Genomic DNA, 10,699 nt, shown 5'->3' with positions numbered 1-10,699 from the left:
AAATGAATTTTAGCACTGATCATCCCAAATGACATGCATTACGTAATAAATTTCAGGTTTTAGAATATTTGGATACCAGAGAGGTGAAACCCGCGCATGCATTTTAACATTATCTCTTGTTTCGAACGTACAATTTATAATTTAATATGATTCATCATGAATTTTCTTATTGTCGCTGGGGTTCCCTCACTTATCTAGGGGTATTAAATGAGCGATATGGTTTAAATCTGGGTGAAAAACAAGCACAAATTGGGTCACAGCGGATTCAAAATTTGCAAAAGTTTCATAGGCCCATTTAACTTATGCTGACTTTCTTATAAAAAAAAAAAAATTAACTGGCAATTAGCGTAGGCAAACTTCAGACAAAACTGCTACATGTTTAACCTCAACTTAAGTTCTTAGAGGATAATGGCTTCGCTTTATTAAAATTCATATGAAAAATCTTGCTAAGACATTAACAAATCTTTCAGTTCTCACTACCTTGATGTAATGTATTGGAATTGCCGACTAGTATTATTTCGATCCTAGGGATGTTTGAACTTGTTGCGAGTTCGACAGTACAAAATTTTAAGTAGTATTTACGCATGTGTTTTTACGCAACAAAGACTAGACAATAAGAAAAATAGCAGGATTTGAATTCTCAATTATACAATTCCGCAGCCAAGAATTAAGACCATGACTGGAAGAGGAAGTCCGCAGGCGGTGGAGGTTTAAAAACTTCATTCCCAAAATTCATACAATATTGGCATCTCTCACTTTCAATAACGCAGCCATTAACACACAGATTTTGAAGTTTTCAAAATTGTACTAAGTTCCCATTCATTCAGTCATCACCTCTACTCCACTTAAACAATATACGTAAATGTAATTTAACATTTATAGAGAATATATTTTAATACTAATTAGCTTTTACCTATTGTCACAAATGAATATAACATAAGTTAACTATCCAATAATCCTCAATGCTTCTGCTTGATAGGTGCCATCTGTCCATAGATAATTTAAAGACTCGCGCCAGTAACAAATGTCCAATGAAAACAGTGCCTCAAGTTCCCTGGCTTAATGGAAAGGTGCTCTCAGATTTTAGTTAGTCAAATGCGTGTATGTTCATGCTTAGAAATCGTATAGCCACGGTCTTCGGTTTAAGTGCAAAATACTAATTATGTATGATCTATAGTGAGTCTTTAATTTAACCAAAGATTGTAACTGACAGGCCTTAAACATCAATAGGATGCAACAATAATATATTCTTCGTGATAGCTAGCTTTACCGCGAAAAAATTGATTTGCCCCGACTCTCCGTTATTTTATTTTTTCTATTTTCCCATTTTGCATCCTATCATGACAATCCTAACAAATTCTGGTTTCCAAAATCATATCTTTTCATAATCGTTGAAAAATAAAAGAAAAAGATTAGAGAAAATTAACCAAAATCAGACACAGTCAATACAATGAAGCTAACGGCGAGGCATAAAATAAAGTCTTACCAGCAGCCTCGTTGCAATAAAATTATTTACTTCAATTATAAAAGTAACCACTTTTTCTAACTTACCACTCTTTCTGAAACTGGAGGTTCAAGTATCTGAACCCAAAACTCAAAAGAGCATCATCCAAATAGGTTGCATAGATGGAGGACAGTGAAAAATGTGAAACATCTAGGTATCAAAACGTACCGCCTTAATTAGTGGTTCAAGCACAATATCCAACCAGAATATCTTTTTGGCCGATAACCTCATTTGTAATAAAAGCTTTAAAATATGACCTCATTTTTAGAAAGAGATTAAGTTACTTTGTCAAGGTCAACAATTGTTCCTAAATGACATTAGGACATAATGTATTATCGTCAAGTAAATAGACTGACAAGCTAAACACTTATCCACCCAAAAACAAAACAGGAAAAAGAAAATTAACAAGCAAAGTATAACTTGCTAACACAGTCATCATGTTTCGTCAAGTAACACAGGCACAATCTAGGTGCTCATCAATGCTATCAACAAGCAAGCAGATGGACCATGTCAACTTACTGACATATTGGAGAAGATCACAAACCTGAAACAAAGAGGTAACTATACTTTCTCACTGTTATAGACAGGTCAACCGCACAGCTGACTTCTTGGCTAACTGGAGCCTTCACATGAAATCCTCTACCTTCTTCAACGAAGCTAATTCTTTGTCAAGGAAAGTGAGAGCTACTTTGAAGATTAAAAGAGACCAACTAATCAATTTCAGGATTAGGACAATAAGGAACATTTTCAATGTGTAGTTTCTATTATTTTTTGCTTTTTTTCTTTATGGTTTTTGGATACAAACTTTATAGGATGGAGTTTATCCTCAAACTTGTACCATAGGGCACAAACTTTGTTCTCTTCTGTAGGATGCCCTTTACTTCTTTTCCAGGGATTTTTAATTCCCCGTGTACTTTTTTGCTATTAATATACAGGTTTGAGGCCATGCCTAACCTCCCACCATAATGGTGGCATTAATTTTATTTTTTTTTTAAAAAAAAGAAGGCACAATCTAGGTGGTACAGACTTGAACTCAAAAACGCTCATATATTGCGGCACATTTGTGATGAGGAAAGAAACGGGATGAAAGGACAAGTGCAAATGGCTAAATTCTTATGACAGCAGGATCAACCAGTGACCATGGTTGCATCATACTATTTACTCATATAATCTTTTACTCTCTACAAGCATTTTTGTTTGTTCTAGTGCACCAAAATGTTACTATGTCTTAACCGCAGGCATAAAGCAAAATTCATATATTACAAGCATTTTATTTTTGTTCAACTCTATTTTTCTTGGGTTGATCCTAAATCTGAATTGAACTCTTGTTAGACAGAGAAGCTATGCTGTTGTGATAACAAGAACTTCTACTAGAGGTGGTAACTTATCTATAAACAACAACCCAGGCAACAATGAGGAGGAAAGGACCCCCCCTCCCCCCCCCCCCTTGTGGGGTGATGGAGGTTGGGGGATGGACAAGAAAAAAGAAATTGAACCCAAAGAGCAATAAAAGTCCACAACTGGGAGGTGAGCTAATTTCATATTCAGGGACCGCAGATTCTATGGCAAAAGAGTTTGCCAAAGAGGATTCAAAGGAAACTTCAGTTGTTAAAGCAGCAGAAGGCAACCAGATAGACAAAAAGGAAAAAAAGACAGAAATTGAGAAGGCATCATAATGGAATAATTCTGATGCTGAACAGAAGATAAATCAAAAAAAATCATGAAGAAACTTAATTACGAATCAAATCCCAAAATACGAAGAAGATAAACTATAAGAAAATTAATGATGGGTTAATACAGAAAGACAGATACTAGTTTAAACATAGCATTGCCAACTGTTGATTTTTCACTCTTCACAGACAACCCAGTTATGGTTATATATATGTGTGAGAGAGAGAGAGAGAGAGAGAGAGAGAGAGAGAGAGAGAGAGAGAGAGAGAGAGAGAGAGGGGTGGGGGAGAGAAAAAAATGAACTGTCCCGTAGAAGCAATTAATAAAAGGAAAGAGACAGATAAGAAGAATTGAGTTTATTACAGTTGCATTTACAATACTAATTCTGACAATAAGAACATGTCAATGAAAGCTATACAATGCCATTCACAACAGGTAGGAGAATCTACTGACCAAACACCAATGGAACAATGTAAATCTACAGACAAATGGTGCACATAACTGCAGTTTTGAAATCCAAAGGGTGATGAAAGGGTGGATTTGTAGTGACACACCTCCATGACTTCTTCCTAGGATGATATATTTGTATCAAAAGAGTTGCTGACCTTTTCTGCTGCCTCAATCTTTGGCACTCCTTTGATTTGATCCCACTTAAATGGGTCATCACGTGCAGCTCCTCATCCAATGCGACAAAGCCAACTGATGCTTCATCAGATGTTTTTCTTGGCACACTTGTTTCTTTTACCCAACTGTTGGAAGCCATTTCATACCTACAGATGCAGCAAAGGATGAGAAAAATGTAACATAAGAACACAAAACCTTCATGTGGACACTGATAAAATGACAAGATTTCCAAGTCTTTAACTAAGAGAGTATAGGATGTAGCCACAGGCAATCAGACCTACAGAGTCTGTTCTAGCTAATTTAGGATTGAATATAAATTGGATGAATCAGATGCATATGCATAACTTACCAAGAAATGTAAGAGTTATCCTTCAAAGGAAAAATCCTGAATCTCAACATCAAATAACCTAAACTTTCAAGTTCAATCATGAGGTTTAACAGAAAAGACATGGATACACTTCCAGTTTAGAGTCTTTCTAAAAGATGTATGCTCTGAAGAGTTCATGATATTGGTGAACTAATACATTCACAAAATAAATAAAATTTAAAAGATAAGAACATTTGTAATACACCCAGAAAAATATACTTAAAACTTAGACGAGCTATTTTTTCCAGTTTGCTATACCCGTCCTACATTACTGGATCTGTTGCTATCTTCCATTAAGGAGACTCCAATGATACACCCAAGAAATATTGATTTGAGACACCTCAGAACAAACAAGCTACAGTCAGATAAATCACTTACTCATAGCATACTGCTTAAAAAAAACAAAAAAACAAATGTAGACACATTCCTACATAAATATTAAGACTCATGCATGAAACATTAAAGTCTTTAATTTCATGTATAAAATGTGATGTTGTTTACCTATCTAACAGTCAGTTCAACATTTTGTTGCACCACTATGCCCACTACTCATATACAGATCAAAGTTAAGTAAATTTTCAGATTACATTCAATGAAACAGGACACAGTGCGTATTCTTGTATTTCAGGTAGCTAAACACAGAGACAAGCACATATATACTTGATAACTGGGTTTCAGGTAGATATACGAAAAATATTTGTTCCTTGTAAAAGAAGTAAACTGAACCTACTTTGCTAAAGAAATAAATGACATATAATTTCAGCCAATCCTGTTTTTGCTCATACCCTAGAAAAAATCTACAGGGACAAGGTCCTATCCTAGGCTTAGAGCTGAGCTAGACCCCTACCCCTAACTTATTTCGGAATGATATAGAGAGCTACGAATCAGGCTTTCAGAGTGGTGGCAAGCAGGGCAAGAAGATGAAGTCCAATCTGACCCTAGGCAGATTGTTTACATCTTTCTCAGGTTTGACATGACATTAGAGCTCTCGTACTTACTGATGAGTTCAAGCCTTAGAAGCATGTGAAGGAATACGTATTAAGAAATGATTTATCTGTTGCCATCAAAAAACAAAATTCAAAACCGCCAATTTAGTCAGCTAACCAACGGTCTGACAATGAGTCATAAACCAAATCCACTTACCCCTGCACTTAGTCTCATTGACTAATATGGTGTTCAAAATAGGAACCAAACAGATTGTTGCAATCACAAAAAAGAAAAGGATAAAAGACTCCATTAAATGCTGATTAGAAGCTGAAATGAGATGAGCTCATTTTCTAGAGGCTACCACTCTTATATGTGCAGTTTATATCTAGCTTTATATCATTGGACTGATTAGAGGCTGAAACATAACCCTTGGCTTAGCAAAATTGTTTTCCTTATATTGGAAAAGCAAAAATTAAATACTACAAAGTAACTGGAACTACATCCAGGTATTTATACTTGCCACTTTATTCCAATGCATTTAGTAGTTATAATTACACACCTGACTTAATACAGTTGAAAAGTTTAAATTTTTCTTTTTTTGTTCTAAATGAAACTAATCAAAGATGTGACCAAATAAAATTGTACCAAAGACTTTTCAGATGATGTCCACAAAAACGTGAGGGAAAAAGGAGAGATTGAGAAATTTTCCTATTTCTTGGGGGTCTAAAGAGGAAATGCAAAGGGAACTGCTGATGCAAATTGAAAGAAGATTGGGAGGATGTAGCAAACAAAATCAAAGGAGAACTGACAGAGAAAAAGGAGGGAAATAAATAACAGACTGTGAGATTCAAAGGTTTGAGTAAGAGTCACAACACCAATGGCAATAAAGGGAAAAGATCATTCTAGGAGTAAGGTAATATGGATGTGGTTTGATCTACCGCATAGGGAATTCTCAGGTGTCATTTGGGTTAAACATTTGAGACAGAAAAAAAGCTTTCTTTCTTCGCTTTTGGTCGACAAACAATTTTACAAAAAGAAAATGAGAATAATTCGGCAGAACTCTTTCAAATTTTTTAACAAAACGTGATTCAAATCCCAGAAGAGGCAAGAAAGCAAAAGGTTTACCCATCTGTCTGAATCTTGGGGGATTGGGGGACAGAGTTAGCCGATATCTGTGACAGGAAGTAGCAGGTAAATGGTTTAGCCGAGATGCGCGCAAACTAGCTTGAACACCACCGTTATCAAAAGAAACTAAACCAAACACCACTCTACCGACTTACTCTAATAAAATTATTTCAACTAATCAGGAAAAGGAAACTTACTCACGTCATATAGCAGAACATCAAACAAACATATCAAATTGTCACCTAGTGCTTATTCTCTTGCCCTACTTGGTGACCCACCCCTTTCCTGCCGTGACTCTATTAATCAAGTCAAAGGACAAAAGACAATGCTGAGATCGGATATTACACCGTGATCAACTTTAGATGCACAACGCAATACGCATCAAGCTTCTCATACTGAAGTTGTGACAAACTACCATAGATGCGTGGTTCCTTAAGTTACTGAGTTCAGTCAATCAACTAAACCACAATCTCAAACTATTTGGGGTCAGTCATATAAATCTCATATGTCCAATTCCATTATTTTCGGGCCAATTAGCCAAATCATTCCAATACTGGTAAATAATTTGTCTTTTAAGGTTTAATCAAAGATACACTGAAACTAACAATTCTTACCACTCACGCTTATCTTCTATTGCTTACTTCCTAAGTTGCTGACAGTAAAATGAAAAATTTAACTAGAAGAAATACATAAAAAGATTTTCCAAAATACCTTACCTGAAAATATCACTTTGGTCAAGCATGAATACTGCAGGGGTGTCCGACGCACCATCCTCAACCACCACAATCTTTCCAAGCCTCCACCTTTCCCCTTCTTCCCACATATCCCCAAGCTCCCTCCACTTCCCACCACCACCATTTTTCATCTCCATCACTACAACATCCCTATAATACTGATCCACAGGAAACACACCCGAGACTGTCCTCGACTCGCCATACCCACCCATCACCCAAAACTCCTTCTCCTCTTCCCCCTCCCCATTCCCAACAAAGAACCCAACACACCCAGCTCTAAACCTAGGCAATCCATCCAATGGGACCCACTCATCTTTCCCAATATCATACATCTCCACTGAACTGATCCTACTACCCGCTGCCGCAAACATCGTGTGCCGGGACCCACCACCCGCCACTAGAATCTTATCCGAATTGGGCGTGGCAGCACATGCGAAGCTCCCCCTAGGGTTGATCATAGAGGATAAATTCTCCCACGTGAAACTCACAAAATCAAACCGAAAAGCCGACGAGGACGGACACGGGCAATCAAGAGGGAACGAGCGGGTATCGAAAAGGGACCCACCTAAGACATACAAATAAGAACCAACAGAGATTGAGGTGAAATTACAAAGGCCATATACATGGGGATTACAGGGCATAGGTGGGAGTGGGGACCACGCGAGATTTACAGGGTCAAAGAGGTAAGGGGAAGCGATTAAAGGATCCTGTGGAAATATACAGAGGAGTGGGGAGAGAGTAGTGGGTGGGAGGTGCTTTTGCCGCAGAGAAATGATAGTTTTCGAAGAGAAAAACAGTTTCCATGATTTGCAGATGGATTTGAGACGTGAATGATGAGAGTAAGGAACGAATACTAGTATTAGCGCTGCTAAATCGTTTGGTAAACCAGGGATTATGGTTAGGTTTAGGGTTTGTACTTGCGATTGTTCATTTGAAACTGTTGAAGATGGAGGAGCCATGGCTTATGAACAATTAATGGTTGAAGAATGAAAATCCCTACTTTATGTACAAAGAGAATTGGACATACAAACGGAGACAGGAGCAGAATCCTGGCCTCTTCACACACTTTACTGCTATCTCATTTATGGCGGTTGTGGCAATTGAGGCACAATTTGGAGCGAAAGTGCTAGTCGCTGACTCACTACGCGAGGGGGCGACTTGTGGAGTTGGCTTCTACATCAAGAACTTTTGACTTGGGGGATAACATAACAAAAAATATACACATACAACAAAAAAACTTTTGACTTTGAGAAAAAGAACAATAAACTATTAGAATTTAGATATAACACATTTAATACAAATATGGGTCAATTAGTTTTTTGGCCTTTTACAAACTTAATTTTAGTTTTATAACTCTATTTTTTTTTTTTTTTACACATGAGAGATTTACTTTTATACGTAGGAGATCTTTCTTTTACACGTAAAAAATTTAAAAAAGATTTTTTCTTAAATTCAATATTGTAAAAGGCCTTGTAGGCCTAAAACCTCAATATTTATTGCGATACAACAAAATCTCAGAAAGTGATTATGGTTGACAATATGAATTTTACACGCTGTATATCTTTTAAGTTCTTTTTAGAGTTATTTTCTACTCTTAATTTATACCTCCTCATATATACTCATTTAAGATGTGATGAAAATTTTTGTCCACTTAACACTACACTTGCATAGTATGTCTCAAAGAACAATTGATTTGAAGGATAAAATTTAATTTCAGTACAAATGCTTACAAAATGTTTGGTTAGTTTCTAGTAACAAAAATCTATATTAATATATTAATCTCTTCAAGGGTGGATTTATAGCCCAATATATGGGCCACGTGTATATATATACACATTTTTTAGAATTGATCTAATATTATTTGTTGGTCTCATGATCCATAAAGGCTAAATAATGTACTTGGTTGAATGTTAAGTTATTTAGTAATAGTAGTCTTACTTACACAAGACTAAAAGGATTATTTAATACAAACTAGAACAGAAAATAAGAATGCATCAGCGATCTGAATAAGAATATCTAAAGATAATAATGCTCTTATGGTGAGCAATCCCTACATAACAATATACTTATTATTCACATTAATTATAATATATAATCCATGCACTATTATTATTAGACGCTTAACAATGTTCATTGCATAAACAATCTTCTGCATTTGAAGCATGCATATATGTAATTAAACGGTAAAACAACGACCTCTTCTGTTGTATGATATTGCTGACTTCTTTCCCTTTACTTTGTGAACCAAAACAACTACGCACAAAAAAAGTGCATATTGTTATTAATGTGAGAGTAGGAATCAAGATTAACTAATTGGCAGAAAAAATAGATATGCACCCGGTCAAATTTACATAATCACAAATTTTGAACTTTTATTTCATCTGATGTAATAAGGAAAGGTTCAACCATGATGAAATTTTTTGGTCATGAGAACAATATCTGTGTAAATTATTATGTGGGGCTACCTTTTCATATATCAGGTTTTTCCATAACAGATATCTAAGCATAATGTGATCTACAAAAATGACCTATATATGGCAAGAAAAGGACCTGCACTTGAAATCATGAGCCCTTAATTAATTCCTTGGCTAAGCAATCTCTTTTAGTGGAAAGAGACATTGCTATAAAAATTAGCACGTCTAAAAAAACTCATATATAGTTGCACAGGCTAGAAATATTTATAAGTATGTCTTAACTTCATCAATAGAATAAATAAAGCAACCTCTGCTGCTACACTTAGCTCTCAACTTTTTCTTTCTCAAACATCTCTCTAGATCTCTTTCAAAAAGAAGCAGCTAATTCATGGAGAAAATGAAGTTCAAAGAAAACACACACATAGAAGTATGGGATTCTGCCTCAATATGGCCAGAAAGAGACTATAAGTGTAGCTTTTGCAAGAGAGAATTCAGGTCTGCACAAGCACTAGGGGGTCATATGAATGTTCATAGAAGGGATAGGGCAAAACTCAGACTCTTACACTACTCTCCTTCACCTTCATGTGATAATGTTAATTCATCTCAAAAAAAACCTAACCATAATCCTACGATTTCATCATCATCCTCTTCGTCGTCTCCTAGGTTTAATTTCACTGGGAGCTATCTAAAGGGAGATGTAGCTAAGAGTACTCTAAGTAAGAAAGTTTCTCTTGGAGTGAAGCAGCCAGCAGATTTTGCCAAGAGAAACAATGAAAATAGGGTTTGGAAAAAGAGAGAGTTTGTTACATTGGACTTTAACATGGGGTTGATCCAAACAAAGGAGGATTTAGATATGGATTTGGATTTGGAACTTCGCCTTGGTTACTCTTAGTCCTAGATTTATCTAATTATCAAGTTCTTGTATCTTCTTATTTTTTCTTTTCTCTAAATTTCCATTAGATTATCTTAGCTTAGTATTTTCTTCTCTTTAGCTTCTTGATGGATGTTTTCCTGGGATTTTCTATCCAGTTCGATCGATATATATGTTAATCTTGGATTTGAAACGGCCACGGGCCGATATATTAGGATGGCAATGTCATTTATCTTTCCTTTAATTTGAACAATTTTACTTTTGCAAAATTATTTGCAACGATGGTATTAGTTCCATCCATTCTACACTTGATTTTTACGAAAATAGACGTTGGCTTTGGAGGATCACTTTGAAGTAAAAACTTACACCAAAATACATGTCCTGCGCACACACATATTCCCTCCGTTTCAATTTAGATGAGGTAGTTTGACTCGGCACGGAGTTTAAGAAGAAAAAGAAGAC

At 35.9% G+C, this 10,699-nt stretch overlaps 2 protein-coding genes across 2 annotated transcripts; one reads left to right on the top strand and one right to left on the bottom strand.

The window, feature by feature from the left end:
* Nucleotides 1-3,516: 3,516 nt before the first annotated feature.
* Nucleotides 3,517-8,132, bottom strand: LOC107832725 (F-box/kelch-repeat protein OR23). The gene is made up of 2 exons (XM_016660591.2): nucleotides 6,935-8,132; nucleotides 3,517-3,945 (listed from the first exon to the last, which is right to left on the bottom strand). The coding sequence occupies exons 1-2, from the start codon at nucleotides 7,909-7,911 to the stop codon at nucleotides 3,654-3,656; spliced, it is 1,269 nt and encodes a 422-aa protein (XP_016516077.1). The 5' UTR covers nucleotides 7,912-8,132; the 3' UTR covers nucleotides 3,517-3,653.
* A 1,622-nt stretch (nucleotides 8,133-9,754) lies between these two features.
* Nucleotides 9,755-10,258, top strand: LOC107832714 (uncharacterized). Its single transcript, XM_016660580.1, has one exon. The coding sequence runs from the start codon at nucleotides 9,755-9,757 to the stop codon at nucleotides 10,256-10,258; it is 504 nt and encodes a 167-aa protein (XP_016516066.1).
* Nucleotides 10,259-10,699: the final 441 nt, after the last annotated feature.

This window comes from Nicotiana tabacum, chromosome 19 (genome assembly GCF_000715075.1).
Source record: "Nicotiana tabacum cultivar K326 chromosome 19, ASM71507v2, whole genome shotgun sequence".
NCBI classification, from domain to species: Eukaryota; Viridiplantae; Streptophyta; class Magnoliopsida; order Solanales; family Solanaceae; genus Nicotiana; species Nicotiana tabacum.
The sequence above is the reverse complement of the archived record's forward strand: the minus strand, read 5'-3'. Positions and strand labels throughout refer to the sequence as shown.